This window comes from Octopus sinensis, linkage group LG18 (assembly GCF_006345805.1).
Source record: "Octopus sinensis linkage group LG18, ASM634580v1, whole genome shotgun sequence".
Lineage (NCBI taxonomy): Eukaryota > Metazoa > Mollusca > Cephalopoda > Octopoda > Octopodidae > Octopus > Octopus sinensis.
The window spans coordinates 437,501-454,499 of record NC_043014.1 but is presented as its reverse complement, the minus strand read 5'-3'; the positions used below and the strand labels follow the sequence as shown (position 1 = coordinate 454,499).

Below are 16,999 nucleotides of genomic sequence, written 5' to 3'. Positions count from 1 at the left end.
TCCTGTTACCAAATATGACAAAGACTTTTATAATTTCCTATGACAAAAGGAAAAATATTTTTTCGTTTTCAGAATGGCACCACTGAAACGTTGTTGCTCAAAACCTCAGAGAAAATTCCTTCTAAATCTGAGGTCCAAAATGCTTTAACGAAAGGAATGAGAAATCTAGAAAATATTCCCCTGACTACATTTACAGCAAGAGGCCTTAAGGTAAACTTAGAAAATACTAAAGTCTTAGCATGTAGGAAAGAAAACAGTGTTTTGGTATCATTGGAGAAATGGTGTGCTCAAGATGCGGCTGAAGGGGAAGGCATAAACAGCAGACGTCGTGGCCAGAACCTGCAAGAAGTCTAGAAGAATCAGAAGTAGACCAACAAAGGAGGTAGGCTTTATACGGGTTGATGCATTGCAGTAATATGCATCCTAATATAGGAAATAGATTCTCTTAAATGTTTGAATGGCTCACTAGAAAAAGTTGATTAGTTTTGTTATTTGGGAGATGTAATTAGCAAGAGAGATGGTTGCTCTGAAAGTATAGAAACCAGAGAAAGAATTCGTCCATAAAAGATACTTCCACTTTTGGCAACAAAGGTTTTGTTTTTCTTGTCAGAGTCTAGATTGTACGACCTTTGTGTTGAATAATAGCATGATGCTGGCCTTGAGTGCAGGAAATGGAACCAAGAAAAACTTGGTCGGAAAATGCTGAAGGCTAAGGATGCTGTACCTGACAGACGAGATGACAAAGGACCACAATGGTTGATGGTACACTGTAGAAGACCTGCCCCTACCCACTGGCAACTAGTTCTATCACTCAAGGGTGGTGTTTAGGGGTAGTAATAATATTTGTACCCTACCATGCCAACATTTGCTGTCTCTTCCCTTACGTCCTTGATCTCCACCTCCAATCTACACATTGCTCCCTTCTTGCCTTTTTTGTCCATCTCAACACTCATAACCATTCATCTCTCATCACTCCACCATCCATATATAGACCTATATGTAGATATAAGAAGCTACACTCGCTCACTACCATCCTCCACTCTCTGCTGCCAGCCAGCATGCCTTCTCTCCCCTGGTGTAGCCATCCCTAACCTTTTACTATTGTCGGTCATCCCCCTTTCTTCTCACACCCCTCTTATTCCACTCAAATAGGTTTTCCCTTTCTATCATGCCCCACTTCTTCCTCTTTTTACCCACTTCTCTTCCCTTTGACCCCTTCTGCCATTACCAAACACCCTTGCCCTCCACACACCACCCCTACATATTCCTGCTTCTTACCCTCATACCCTTGTTACCACACCTATTCTAGTCCTTCTGATGTCATTGTGTTTTCTCTCCAATTCCCCTTATTTATTGAGAATCATTTATACCCCTGTCCCCACCTCTCAAACAAGCATTTCTAGCTTTTCCACCAGCATTGTTCCCTTTCCAAATTTGCATTTTCTGTACAAGGCCCTATTGTTCACTCTGTAAAGTTGTTGCCTAAATGAGCAAAATGTAGGGTTATGAAGTCCCTAGGGTCCTCTTTCACCAGCAACCATTCAACCTCTCTGGTGCTGATGTCACCAGAAAATTCAAAATTTATTCGTTTGTTTATAAAAATAGCTTCTGACTCGTACATCAATATCAACAGTTTTTTAGTTTCTTCCTTGTGTGTTGTCGACAACAGGATATAAAACACCAAGTGAACATTTACTATATAATCTAATGAAGCATATTGACTACATCCTCAGATAAATCATCACTCATACACATATATACATATTTGCACATTTTGTTATATCAAATCAAGACTTTTTTCTATCTTGTAGTAGCAGTATTGGTGGTGGTGGTGTGACAGGTAGCATACCTACACCTGCGAAAGCCATGGGCTCATCACTTTTGTCAAAAATCAAATATGTTCTCATAAGGCAGAGTAGAAGAATGTAAAAGTGAGAGATGAGGCATAGACAAGAGCTTGCTCTTATGTCCAATGTGGTGGGTAGGGAGAGTTGTGAATAGGCCCAGAAAATTACTGGTTCGTGTTTTATTGATTTTAGAGTTTGAGAGCCAAATATAACCTGGGTGGGATTTTGCTATTAGCTTATCCTGTGAGAAAGTTGACACCTGGTCAAAAGTGCATCAGGCTGACCAGATCACAACAAAATCTGACATTGTTTCAGACTAGGTCCAGCTGGTTTCCTTGAACATTTCCTAACCCAGATGAGTTTTGGTGTCATCACTTTGAGCCAGAGAGAAAAGAAACAATCTATGCAGTGGCAACACCTCTCCTCACCTGCTTCAAAGAAGACCAAGGTCGTGACATCTGCAGGGAAGGCGATGGCCTGCCTCAGTTTTTGGAAAGCAAAAGTTATTGGGTTTATTGACTATCTTCAAAAGGGTTACACCATCAATGGAGAGTAATATGCCATTCGCTGAAAGACTATAAAGACCAAACACCCAGGAAAACTGACAAAAAGGCTTCTCTTGTCAGCACACAAGTTCTTGGTTTCAATGGCTGCTGTGCATGACTGCGGCTTTGAACTGGTTGATCACCCTCCTCATTCTCCTGATTTGACCCCATCTGAGTATCGTCTGTTTCCCAATGTGAAAAAAACACTTGACCGGGATCCGGTGTTGCAGTGATGATGATATTTTCGACCAATAGGATGAAAGTTTCTCCATCAATGGGATCCAAGCTCAGCAACACCAATGGCAGCTTTTTCTAACAAGTTCCTTCATTGATCTTTAGTGATCTGAGATGATAGATCAAGCAAATTTTAAAAGTCCATCCATCACCTTTATAAATTAAATACCAGTCATGAACTGGGTTTCATTTTTTACATTCTTGCTGTCTATCTAGAAGAAATCAGCTGTCCACCCCAGAGAGATGGGCTCATCTAAAGCATACACTGAAGACATTCCATGTGTTGCAACAGAACTCCTGCAGCTCCATCGGACATTAAAGGTTCTGGGCACATGATGTATGTTGGCTTCGGTTGGACAGTTTGGCAGAGTCTGACTGGCCTGAGGACTTGCATTGGTCTCCAATGTCTACCTTGGCAAGGTTTCTACAGTCAGATGCTTTTCCTAATGCCAACCACTTAACAGAGGCGACTGGTTGCCTTTCTATGTGGCACCAGCACTAGTGAGGTCACCAAGTCCCTTGCAAGACAAAATCTCTAGAAAGAGTAGAAGTGCAGTATTGATGGTGGTGGCCATGTGCCATGAGTAGAAAGGCTAAAGTGGGAGAGAGAGAGACAGACATGGGTGTCTTGTAAGGGAGATATATGGGTATTTTGCAGGAAAGAGAGATGATGGGGATGACGTCAGGGTGTACCCTCAAGGTTCAAGGTGGATAGAGAGAAAATGGGAGCACAGAATCAGGGCTGGCAGAATTGGTGGGGGGGGGGAGATGAGGTTAAGTGGTGGGGAGACAGAAAAGAGTGACAGTGTTTCACAGGTTCAAAGGTACATAGATGTGGTAACAGTGAGTTATAAAAATGGGTATTGATGGCAGAAATGAGGTGTTTAGGGACAATTGACATACAGTAGACATATAGGAGTCAGGGATGATGATGGGAGAGAGGGACAGGTGGCAAGGGAAGAGGTTCTAAGAAGAGAGATAAAGGAATGGAATATGTGCAGTTATGTTTTCCTATCATAGTTAGAGGTGGGAGGGGTGGATGTTACTGGAAAGGTTCAACAGACACAGACGGGATATGAAGCGGGTGTGCATAAGATGAGGTTAAAAAATGAACAATTAATCAATCTCCAACACAGACATATCAGAATCGCGTTTATTTATTTGCTTTAAGTAAAAACATTTGTTGTTATAATTTAGATTCAACTTCAACATCAACTGAGGGATTAATTTCATCCTTCACAAAAGAATGCCACCACCGGACCATTCCATTCTCTGAAAGATACAAAAAGAAGATAACTGGTCAGTGAACCCAACACGGCTGAAGCAGTAGCAAAACCCGTAGGAGTCAAAAAAAAAAGGTCTATCATATGTCTACCACAAACTCATGGTACATTACAATAACACCAGAATGAAAAACTTTCTCGAATAAAACCACAAATGCACAAGTAGCACACACACACACACACACAGGTGGATGGACAGACACACAAACAAATGGATGTGTGTATACGCAGATATGCATATGTGTGATTAAGTGACTGGATGACTTCCTAACGATGTTGCAAAGAGCCAACTGCCTCCAAGAACCTCGGTCACTTTACATTCCATGCACCATCCACGACCATCGCTTCCAATGAGACTGAAGTAACTCCATGAAGTCTGCAAGAGGGCTTCAGGGAAATGGTTTTTGTTCATCAGTCAAAGTTGATTTTGGGGTCCTTGCAGGGGCAACTATTGCAGTTATGTTGCCTTTGACTAGTCTAAGTATAATTATTGTCATATCAATTCAATATCTCTGTTTGAGGCAGTCTTCTCTTCCAGCAAATGTGTGTGTGTGTGTGTAAACTAAATAACTTAAGACAATTCCATAAAATCCTTGTTTCCAGACAACTCACATCTCACCATTCACCTCCCCATTTTCATGGCGTCACTGTTTCATCCCTCAAAGGAATAAAAGAATGGAAGAGGTAGAAGTCATCATCATCATCGTTGTCATTTAACGTCCACTCTCCATGCTGGTATGGGTTGGACAGTTTGACTGGAGCTGATGAGGAGGAGAGCTGCCCCCCCCCCATGCTCCAGTCTGATTTGGTGTGGTTTCCTGCTGCTGGATGCCTTTCCTAATGCCAACCACTCCAAGAGTCTAATGAATGCTTTTATGTGCCACCAGCACTGGTGCCATTTACAAGCCACAGGCAGCAACCATAATTCACAGAATGCCATTTCCATGCCACAAGCAACAACCACAATGACAATGCATGGCTGCCATTTCCCTGACACCAATGTCAGCCATGACTGTGGTTTCACAAGGCTTCATGAATCTTCTCAAGCACAGCTTATTGTGAAAGGTCTCGGTCACTTGTCGTCACCTCTGTTAGGCCCAATGTTCAAAGATCATACTTCACCACCTCTTCCACAAGTTCCCCCACCCAGTTAGAGATTGGCACTTCTTTACACAGCTGGCCTCATCTATACGCATCACATAATCACACCAATGCAGACGTCTCTTGCACACCGCATCTGATGATTCTTACACCCAACTTTTCTCTCAAGATGCTTACACTCTGTTGTGCATGCACCCTGACATTGCACATCCAGTGAAGCAGACCAACTTCATTTCTTTCAAGCCTGTGAATGTCCCTGGTGGTCACAGCCCATGCCTCACTGCTATGTAGCATAGCTGTTTGCACACAGGCATCATACAATCTGCCTTTCATTGAGGGGGAGGCTCTTTGTTACCAACAGAGGTAGGAGCTCTCTGAACTTTGCCCAGCCTATTCTTAATCTCGCATCCACCTCCACTACTGACTTGGTCACCCCGACAATGGAAGCTATCAATTACCTCTAGCTTACCTGCCTGGCATTTGATAGAGTCTATTTTCTGTTTACTTGTAGTGTTTATTGTACCTGTACACCTTCCACACACAAAGACTATATTCCCTGCAAACCTTCCTTGGAAAAGTTTGTCAAGGAGTACAAATGTGATACATACCTTTTGTGGTTCAACAAAGGCCAACCAATCAGATGGTTGCGTTGGTAACAAACCCATCACCTGGCACTTATACACAGCCAGTGCCAAACAGATGACATTCCCAAAGAAGTAAACTATTTTCTGCAAGGGTCCTTGGTAACCTTCAATCAATTTGAATGCTGAAATACAAACATTAAAACAATGATTTGGGTACAGATTTCTGTGGCAGAAGATTACTCAGGTGACCCCCTTAGCTATGCTTTCTTGCCCTGTCTCCACACATTTCAACCCTAGGCTCCAGTATCATCACCACATCATCTTCAAGGCTCCCTGACTGGCAAAGCTACACACACTATTCCTATCCTGTTATGTCAATAGTCTGATACTTAAGTGTTTCTGATGCTCCATTGACTGTGAGTAGGAGTGAGGGTGAGTTGGGGAGTGAGAGATGATATATGGTGAAAGTTTACCAAGTGAAGCGGTTTCAATCCAATCACTAATATTGTGTTGCCCCTGCTGGTGGGGGTCAATGTATGTCGCTTTCTGGCCCTAAATCTTGCAGACCTACAGTCATTAGTCACAGCTGGTGGTTGCCAAGAAGACATTTTCTCTACCAGTCCTGTATCTATCTCTTGTCTTCTGTCTTAATCTCTTCTTCTCTTCCCTTCTGATGTTGCTTACAACCACACCAATGGTGAAAACATGGTTTTCACTTGAGAAAAAAATTATAAAAATATTCAACAGAGTGTCACTGTTGTTTTAACAAAAACTGTCAAGTGTAATTGGATGATCCCCTGTAAATAAGTGCAATAAGTATGTGCTGGTGTCACTAAGTACTTCTTCAGTTTGCACTACTAAAACTAAAGTCTTCCATATACAAATACCTGCCAGTGATTAGCAACTTATTCAGGGGGATATTTATCTCTCATCCACCCAACAATAAATACCAGATATTATCCAAGGGGTCAAATGATTCATGTAAAAGCAGTTGAAAGATCAAGAAATGAGAAGTTAGAGAATAGGGAAATTAAATTTTTTTTATCTCACTTAGGAGAAGACAGCAATCTTGATGTCTTCAGGAACCCTGAAATGGAGGGAGAGTTAATCTCAAGATGGAAACCAGGTAGACTCTGCTGAGAGCAGCATCTAAGGGTCAGGGGCTGATGTTGAAACGGATGACAAATATATTTTATCCCATCAGGATTGTGAAAGTGGGTGAAAAGGGTGAGTAAAAAGTGGGGAGGTTGAAAGATTGTGAAAAGTATCAGTGCTACAATCTAAGGATTGTTTTAATATAACAACAACAAAACATCACTTACTGTTTTGAATTCCAATCAGAGCCTGAATTGGTCTGAAGAACATCATTCCAACCATCATTATTGGGAAAATAGAAATTGAATTTCCAGCCATCCACATAATAATAATATTCATTGGTACTTGTTTGACAGGACCAAGGGCCACATCCCAAGATCTCTAAAAGTAGAACATCACATAAGGATTTAGGGATCTTAGCAAAAATAGTTTACACTACTTATGTTCCAGTCCCGCTTTTATACAGTATCCATGAGATCTCAAAATCGCAATAAAGGTCAAAGCCATAATAATACAATTGTTAATTATGTTCTCTGATTAAATTTGGGTCAATCTAAAACTCTACCACATCAACCCTCCATGTTTTTATTTTCATGTCCTCTCATGACAAATGTTTGGCTGAAAAAAAACGATCATAATAAATGCTGTAAATGACATTTCATGCTCTGTTGTAAATGGAAGTAGTAATTAAATAATACAATTAAAGTTTTAATGTCCATAAGGGTTGGATGAGTCTGTCAAATAACGAATTAGAACATGCAATTCATTGTACCACAGTATCTGTGTCTATATCCTTGTTACAAATGTAAGATCATAGAATCTGATCTCACATAGCAACAACAGAGTAATGTTACCAAAACTCCATTCCAGACATTTATTTTCTTTAATGCCACAAAATATTTTGGCTCTGGACCAGGGATGACCCTGACCAGACTCAAATGTCCATAAATTGATTTGTGATGCCCATCTCCTTCCCTGATTGACCGGTTGAACTGAAGTTCTATAACAAACAATATCTCATTTCTTTTGAGTCTGTAACATGATGTAGGGGACTATGTTTAGAAGCAGCAATCAAATTTCCTGTGTATGCTACTTCTTTTTAAAAAGGGAAGCACACACATTTAATAATAGGGCAAGTTATGTAATGTCTGGATCACTTTACTTCATTGACATGCTTGATCGGGGCTGTTCACAACTGGAACAGCTTTTCATGGCTCTTCTGGATCAGAGCTGACATGGATGCTCAACAACATGGCTTTCCCATCCCACCCCACTACAAGATCTTTGACTCAACACTTCAATCTTTGTTCTTCACCACAAAAACACTTCCTAAAATTCTGTCTACCAACAATGATCAACTTGCATAAAGTCAAAGGAAAACCAACAAAAATAACAGTGAAATCAATAAGTACTGTGTCAACCCCAAACACTGGTGGGATGTACCCCAGGAATTTGACTAAATCCACTTTACCAATCCCGACCAGAACCTGCAGGGAACAAGACTGGACACTGAAGGGAGTGCAACGTGTCCAGAGTGTCACACTGTGCTTAAATTAATCACTGAATGGTGGACTGTGGTGGAGTAGGGGTCCTTAGCTAGGTAGAGACATGGAAGCTGTAGATTGTTGCTCAACCGACCACCGATGATCTCCTTAAAGATGGCTAATCTGAGGTGATATAACCTTATTTCTAACACCTTCTCAGTCTAAGAATTACACCAACTGCTTCTCTCTTCATCTCCTATTAGGATTAATTGTAGCAACAGGAATTAAGGATGATAATCTTCAGTAAAAACTAAATTTGTAGACATTTTAAAACTAGAATTAATCATTAAGCTAATGAGTTTTCTCCTCACTAATTAAATCATGGTTTGTTATATTAAGTTCATTAATACCAGCTCTCCTACCATAGCATTGTGCAGACCAAAGGCTAGTGAGTGAAATTTGGTTGAGGGACATTGGGAGGGGAGATTTTTTCAATCCTTTGGAATGGAAAGAAATGAAAAGAAGATTCAGTAAGATATTCGGTACATACTTTAACAATTAAGTCTGGATCAATGTCTTTAACTCGGTCGGATACATTGGCAGTCTCACTGTAGCCAACTGGAGGTCGGAGGTCAGAGATTCGACTCACCTGGTGGTCAGATTTGGACCTGCAAAAAAGAGAAAATAAACAACAACCTAACAAGTGTGAACTCTCATCAATACTATAAAAGTCAGTCACTAACTCGTGTAATACAGTACAGTGGAGAGCAGGATTGATAAAGTGACATTCTAAGTTCAGATCCAGAAGGTACTGAGTTCGTATTTTACTCTTCTAGGGTCCATAAAATTGGACAAGCAATCAGGACTGGAATCCTTGTAATTAACTACTGTCTCCTCCCTTTCCATCCAAAACATATTGCCATGGGTCAATGTTAATAAATTTTCACTCATTAATCATATCAATCAAGGTGCAGATTAATATCTACGTTTCTTCCCTCCCCCCCCATCGCTTGGCAACTGATGGTGGTGCTTACATCTCCGTACTTAGCGGTTCGAAAAAAGAGACTAATACAATACTAGGCTTACAGAGAATAAGTCCTGGGGTCGATTTGTTCGACTAAAGGCGGTGCTCCAGCATGGTCACAGTCAAATGACTGAAACAAATAAAAGAATATCTGTAACATTCTTTCTTTAATTTCGAAAACTGAACTGGATTCTGCTTCCTTAGATTTACAATCTTTGCTAATTTCAGTTTTGTAGAATTTGGTTTAAAATAACTAACAATCTCCTATTGTCATAACTTTTTTCTCTTCGTTTGCTTCTGTCTTTGGTCATTCGTAATGCTTTGTTTTCTTTATCAAGTCGGTCATCCAACCAGTTTTCATCTGTATTTTCACGAGTAGCCCCAAAACAAAGAATTTCTTGGTCACATTCAGGAACTGCAATCTTTGCACCCAGGGCACCAAGATCAATGCTTTTCACTGTAATTGGTTGACCAAAATATTCTTCAATTGGAGTATAGTTGCATAGAAGAGACGCTGATTCAAAGAAATATTCTGCTTGCTTAAGTTTATTTTTTTTAAACTTTGTGGTAGAATATCCAGCACCTCCAAAGGAAACGAACCCTCCAACAATAGCAATGTTCCGTAGAACATGAAATGGAATTGACTTCGGCTCTTTTTGTCATTTAGCAATTTGTCCGGCGCGCTAACGATTATGTCAACTCACCGCCTAATAATAATAATAATCCTTTCTACTAAAGGCACAAGCCCTGAAATTTGTGGGGAGAGGAGTAGTCGATGACATCAACCTCAGTGCGTAACTGGTACTTAATCTATAAGGTGGTGAGCTGGCAGAAACGTTAGTACACCGGGCGAAATGCTTAGCGATATTTCGTCTGCGTTACGTTGTGAGTTCAAATTCCGGCGAGGTCGACTTTGCCTTTCATCCTTTCGGGGTCGATAAATTAAGTACCAGTTACGCACTGGGGTCGATGTAATCGACTTAATACCTATGTCTGTCCTTGTTTGTCTCCTCTGTGTTTAGCCCCTTGTGGGTAATAAAGAAATAGGTACTTAATCTATCGACCCCGAAAGGATGAAAGGCAAAGTCGACCTCGGTGGAATTTGAGCTCAGAGCATAAAACGGACGAAATACCCCTACGCATTTTGTCCGGCATGCTAACGATTCTGTCACGCACCAGTTTGTCTAATTCGGAGATAAATCTTACTGGAATTAGAGTAAAATAAATATTAAACCATTTTTATCAAAGTTTAATTTATTCAGGAATATATCGAATACAAATCAGCTTAAATTAGAAAAAGACCCTTCAACTGCCGTTAGTGGTTCTACTTTAATAACATAAAGCTTAGGAATATATAGTAAATTATTAATTAGCACAATTAGGAATAAATAACCATTAATTAATTAGCGAGGACGTTAATTGCCATCCAAGTGTTGCAGTCTCAAACTTATTAACTGGAAGAATACTGTTTACAATGATATCACCATAAACAGAATGAACGATGGATATATTCCTTCTAAGGCTGTTGAAGGCCCTAAAACAATGTAAAGACCCGAAAGTGGGAGGATGCGACAAACCTTCCGGAGAAATCCAGAGCCCAGCGATGACGACGGATGCGGGACGAAGCCATCATTGACGAGAAATGACTCTCACACACAGAAGAGTTACACCAAGTTGTCTAACTCTTTCAGCCGGTTGGTAGTGGTCACTCGATATGCTAGAAATAACAGCTAAAATCTCCTTTAAATTACATCTTGCCATTCTTAAAAAGTAAAGGACTCTTTTTTGCTACACTGCATGCTTTCTTTTCAAATGAGTGAAAAGTCATATATGAACACATCTGAAATCATGTGTGAGTGTGTAGTATATTTATTTCTTTATTGCCCACAGGGGATAAACATAGAGGGGACAAACAAGGACAGAAAACGGATTAAATCGGTTATATCGATCCCACTGCGTAACTGGTACTTATTTAATCGACCCCGAAAGGATGAAAGGCAAAGTCGACCTCGGCGGAATTTGAACTCAAAACGTAACGGCAGACGAAATACCGCAAAGCATTTCGCCCGACGTGCTAACGATTCTGTGATTGAGGGTCTTTTGGAATTAAGAGAGATATGAAAAATTAGATTTTTTGCACACACACACACACACACACAACAAAATGACATTAAAAACTTCTTTTCTTTTTTGGTAATTCGTCTTTAGAAAGTTGATCCTCGGTTTGGCTGTTGTTTCTAGCTTGTCTGGTTTCCGGTTGGGGCGTACTTAAAAACTGAAAACTGAAAACCCCCAAAACATGTTCTCATTCTTTGCCCCTCTGGCAAATAAAAAAAGGGGGTGGGGTAATTTTACTTTCTGTCATAGGGTGGAGGGGAGGTGTGTTTATTTTTTTGGAAAAATTGAAATTTTACAAACAATTTCTTTTAAGAATCATAATCCCCGTAGGATCTACATATTTCGCCAAAAGGTATTTCTAAAATAAGTGGAAAGAATGAAGAAATTGGTGGTGGGGGGTTTAAATTTTAAAATTTTTATCTTCTTTGGTAATTCGTATTAAAATTTGGAAAACTTGTTTCTAGCATTGTCAGGATTTCTGTTTAAATACTTTTTGCATCTGCTATTTTATAATTCTATGCGTGTGTGAAACATTAGTAGAGAAAACACTTTAATTTCACTTCTTGTCATAGGGTGGATGAGAGGGTGGTGTTTATTTATTTATTTTTTTGCAGATTCGGAATCTCCACCCTTGATATAGTGTGTTCCAGTAAAAAAAAAAAATCCCATGATCTTTGCCTCCACCTTTTTTATGACAAATTCCAGAATAATCATAATCTGCTTTTTGAAAAATAATTGTTTTGAATTTATGAAAGTTTCATCTTTTCATAGTTGTCAACTCCAATATTTAAAGAAATGGCATGGGGCATGTATTTCGCCTGCCGTTACATTCTGAGTTCAAAATCCGCTGAGGTCGACTTTACCTTTCATCCTTTCGGGGGTCGATAAATTAAGTACCAGATACACATTGGGGGTCGATGTAATCGACTTAATACCTATGTCTGTCCCCTTTATGTTTAGCCCCTTGTGGGTAATAAAGAAATAGGTATGGGGCAGTGAGCTAGCAGAATCGTTAGCAGGCTGAGCGAAATGTTTAGCAGCATTTCATCTACTATTACATTCTGAGTTCAAACTCTGCCAAGTTTGACTTTGCCTTTCATCCTTCCAGGGTCGATTAAATAAGTACCAGTTACACATTGGGGGTCGATGTAATTGACTTAAACCCTTTGTCTGTCCTTGTTTGTCCCCTCTATGTTTAGCCCCTTGTGTGCCATAAATATTTAAAGAAATATAAATCTAAAAACCTCATCATAAATGAAATAAGTTACGGAAAGATGGATTAGGATGCAAAAATTTTTTTCTTTTTTTAAAGACAATCTGAGATATTTAAAAGGTAGATCTGAAGAAAAATTCTTTTCATAAAAGATTAAAATTTTTTTAAATTATATGGTGAGGGGTAAAGAAAACCCTGAAAAATAATGGAACGAGGATATATTCGTTTGATTTTTAAAATCGCAGTCTACGATGCTCAAAGCATATATCCAAAAGTACATAGGGTTTTGGATCATCATCATCATCATCATCATTTAGCGTCCGCTTTCCATGCTAGCATGGCTTGGATGGTTCAACTGGGGTCTGTGAAGCCTAGCTCACATACCTACTGTGACCGTCTCGTTATTAGGCAATCCATTCCCTGGTTTAACACCAGTGCCCAGCCCTTAGATGTCCTCTTGTGGAAATCCACTCTGTTGAATGTGTTTAGACCAGATCTCTGACCTGAGGACACATCATGAATGTTGGTTGACGCACATGCTAGAGATGTAACCCGACCCCTTCAACCTACTTTTAAAAAAATTCTTTTTTTTTATTACAGAAACCCACGTTTTTGGCTCTGGAGATTATGATTCAGAAATCTATAAAGCAACAAAATTAGTGGAGGAGTACATCTTACACTATCTGAAATGTATTTGTAAAAAATTTCATAAAAGAATACCCATTTTTCTGAAAGTTATGAGGAAAAAAAGCCAACTTGTGTGAATTTTCTGATATTCTTCTCCCTGCCCCCAGAAAAACTTTCCCACAACAAATTCTGATCTAATCTGAACCTACACCATCGAAAGCATATTTGTAGAAAATTTCATTTGAAAATATCCATCTTTCTGGAAGTTATGAGGAAACAAAGTTGATAATTTCATTTCATTTGATGACTGATAATGAATTCGTTCTTTTTCTTCCCAATACCCACAACATTCCCCTCCCCTTTTTGTTAAAATTCAACAGAGTTTAAAAGTGTGTGGCCTGTTGGGTAGGAGTTTGGACCTACAATTATAAGGTGATGGTTTCGATTTGCAGACTGGGTGATAATTGAAATACTCTTGGCAGAGTTTCAGATCAGGATGCCCACATAAGTGGGATTATCTCTGTTTTGATGGGGATATTTCTGTTTTATTCTCTTTATTCTCTTCACCACAACTTCAAAAATGATGGTGGAATGGTGGTGGATCTTTCTATGAAAAAATGTTTGAAAATTTATGATTTTTTCATCCCCCGCCCCCATCCCCAGATCAATTTTGAACAATTTTTTGTCTGAAAAATCACAGGAGAAGCCTTCATGGTTAAAAAAAGATATTTTTTTGGAAAATATTTTCAGACTAAAAGGTGTGTGATTTAAGGGAGATTTGGTTGTTGTTTCTAGCACATCGTATGATCACCTTCCTCATATGTATGTACAGTAATGTTCCATGGTAGTAAGACATGGGCCTTGAATGCAGAGGAGATGTGAAGAGTCGAGAAGAATGAAGCTAGCATGCTCCACTGGATGTGCAATGTTAGTGTGTATGTATGACAGTGTGTTAGTGTATTGGGAGACAAAAATAGGCATAAGAGAAATCAGAGAAGACTGTGTGGGTTTGGCCATGAGAATGAGGAGGGTAGTTGCATAAAGAAGTAGATGGAACTTGAGGAAAAGGAATACATGGGACAAAGTATTGATGGCTGAGCTCAAGATGCTGAGCCTTATGGAGATGAAGAACTGAAATGATTGGCATTTTGTTGTGCTGAAAATGACTTGCCTGTCACAGCAAAAACTTATATCCTAAAACCACTTGTTTATGCTTATATGTATATGTAAGGCTCTTAGGAATATAAGAAAAGGAAAAAAAAAGAACAGAAATATATGTGGAACTGGGAGAGTTTACAAATGAAGAATTTAAGTGGGGGTCGTTTCACAGATGGTTTCCAATTGGCCCATTTTGGCCCATTTTGGCTAGAGTTAGAGAGAACACCACCTTCAAAGCCACAGTGAGCAACCACTACTCCAAACAAAATCCAACAGTGTCTTTAACTCAGCTTATATACAAGCTCAAGAATGAATCAATTTCTTACACTTTAAAGTGGTCCATAGTCACCCATGCTAAACCGTATACCAGCGATATAACAAGTGTGATCTTTGCAGAGCTGAAGTCTTGTCCATTATGCAATCCACCAATTGTCTGAATGAACGCAATAGCATAATTTTTACATGTCACAAATTATGTAACCTATTTTCAAAATACAAATAACAACAATCCCCCACTCCACCCTGTGTCCTTCCCTAACTTCCCCCACTGCCCTCATAGATATTCCCCTTTAGTTATCCTTATAACCACCAATCTTTAACCACTCCATTATTCCCTATAACTCCTTATATTTTCTATCTATTTATTTCTATCTTGCCTTACTCTCTATACCCTAAAAATTCTATTAATTTGTCTTCCTCCACACCCATCACCACCCCCTTTCTAAACTTACAAACACATACACCTCTACTAGATCATACAGTACACACACACACTCCTTAATTCTTAAATTATAGTCATCACTGCCATTACACCTCTTCTCTACACTTTCAATTTTACTTCTATGTCCTCTCTCTAAGCAAACCTTTTTCTTCCCTTTCAACACAAATACTTTTTCCTCTCCCCTTCTCTCCTATTCAAATACCACTCCTTATTCCCCCCTCTCTCTTTCTGGCTTGGTCTGAATGTCCCCATTGAAAACCATCTGTGAAATGACCCACCTTGCCACTTACATTCTTTACTTGTAAACTTTCTCAGTCCTTTATATATTGCTTCTTCTTTTTTTTTTTTTCTTATATTTCTAATTTCATCATCATCATCGTTTAACGTCCGTTTTCTGTGCTAGCACGCTCTTCATAATTATATTCTCCACTCAAACTATGCTTTCTATGCATTCTGATTGAATCCTCCATGTGTTAACATGGGTCTCCTAACAACAAGTTAAAACTTCATATAATCAAGATACCCTTGGCCTGAAGAGTAGCCTGCAGTATACACCTTGCTTGGCTATTTACCACTTCTGAGGTTCCTCTTTTTATGAAACATATGTAGCCTGGAATAATCTACTCCATTTTTTAACTCTTGGATTTTTATATAATATGTATGTGTATATATATATATATATATATATATAGATTAAAGGGAAATCACTATGTGGACACCCATATGCTAGAAATAGATCTGATATGGTCTCACTACTAAGAAATGTTCTTAGTGGTGAGACCGTAGCGGATCTATTTCTAGCAAATGAGTGTCCACATAGTGGTTTTCCTCTAATATATATATATAATATAATTTTACTGAGCCTTCAGTTTTTATATGCTTGACTACTGGTGTGAAATCGATGTTAATTAAATTAATATCTAATTTCTCACCCTCATTTTAAATTTATATATATATATAAGTGAAGATCAAAATCAAAATCGAAATTGAAATCTTTCAACATCAATGGAAATTGTAGCTGAGATACCAATGCCGGTGGCACGTAAGAGAACCGTCCGAAAGTGGCCGTTGCCAGCGCCGCCCCAACTGGCCTCCGTGCCGGTGGCATGAAAAAGCACCATCCGATTGTGGCCGTTGCCAGCCTCGTCTGGCCCCTGTGCCGGTGGCACATAAAATCACCCACTACACTCTCGGAGTGGTTGGCTTTAGGAAGGGCATCCAACTGTAGAAACACTGCCAGATCAGACTGGGCCTGGCGCAGCCTCCTGGCTTCCCAGACCCCGGTCGATCCGTCCAACCCATGCTAGCATGGAGAACGGATATTAAACGATGATGATGATGATGATATATATATACACACTCACATACACACATTTAATCTTTATATAAACATACAAAAATATTCTTCATCTATCTACCTGGTCTTCATTTTGTGTTGATATTAGCGTTATTTTGTTTGGCCAAGCACAGGTTTCATAAATATAATTCTTCTTCGTTTGCTATGATTTTGGACAAGTTTAAGAAAGTTTCAAACCATGTTAATTTGGTGATATTTCATTTTATGATCCAGAAAGTAAACCAAGTGAAGTTGGTAGTGGTAGTTGTTGGTCACAAACCAGCAACAAAACAAAAATGAAAAAGTTGTTTTCTTTGAAATGAAATAAAACTGATACAAACCTGCCATAACAATAGAATCACTGGAAAAACCTGATTTATTTCTGTTGAAGGCTTTTAATTTATCTTATAATATTTTAAATAAAGTAAAATATAAGAATTAGACTGGATAACCCTATGGGAAAACCTTTAACTGATGCCACTAAAACAAATAATAGAAGGTAACGCAGTGGGATATCAGAGCTGAAAAAGGAAGGATCTTATCTAATAATTTGGTCCTGTCTGCAGACACCTTCAAAGTTTTGCATCCGAATATGTGTGGTGAGTCAGCAAACACCTTGGCTCGTTACA

General features: G+C 39.2%; 1 protein-coding gene across 2 annotated transcripts; it reads right to left on the bottom strand.

Annotated features, from left to right (window-relative positions):
- Positions 1-3,765: 3,765 nt before the first annotated feature.
- LOC115221508 (ER membrane protein complex subunit 4) lies at positions 3,766-14,671 on the bottom strand. Of its 2 annotated transcripts, none has more exons than XM_036510617.1 (5): positions 14,640-14,671; positions 8,724-8,841; positions 6,917-7,070; positions 5,619-5,776; positions 3,766-3,898 (listed from the first exon to the last, which is right to left on the bottom strand). In XM_036510617.1, the coding sequence occupies exons 1-5, from the start codon at positions 14,654-14,656 to the stop codon at positions 3,863-3,865; spliced, it is 483 nt and encodes a 160-aa protein (XP_036366510.1). In that variant the 5' UTR covers positions 14,657-14,671; the 3' UTR covers positions 3,766-3,862. The 2 variants fall into 2 exon arrangements, with proteins under 2 accessions (XP_036366510.1, XP_029647567.1); XM_029791707.2 differs by lacking the exon at positions 14,640-14,671 and adding an exon at positions 10,775-10,921.
- Positions 14,672-16,999: the final 2,328 nt, after the last annotated feature.

Coding starts and splice junctions, on each gene's coding strand:
- LOC115221508 (XM_029791707.2), bottom strand. CDS start 10,830: ATGATGGCTTCGTCCCGCATCCGTCGTCATCGCTGGGCTCTGGATTTC. Junction 7,071..8,723: donor ATCCAGACTTAATTGTTAAA/GTATGTACCGAA, acceptor TTCTACTTTTAG/AGATCTTGGGATGTGGCCCT. Junction 3,899..5,618: donor CCTTTGTTGAACCACAAAAG/GTATGTATCACA, acceptor TGTATCTTTCAG/AGAATGGAATGGTCCGGTGG.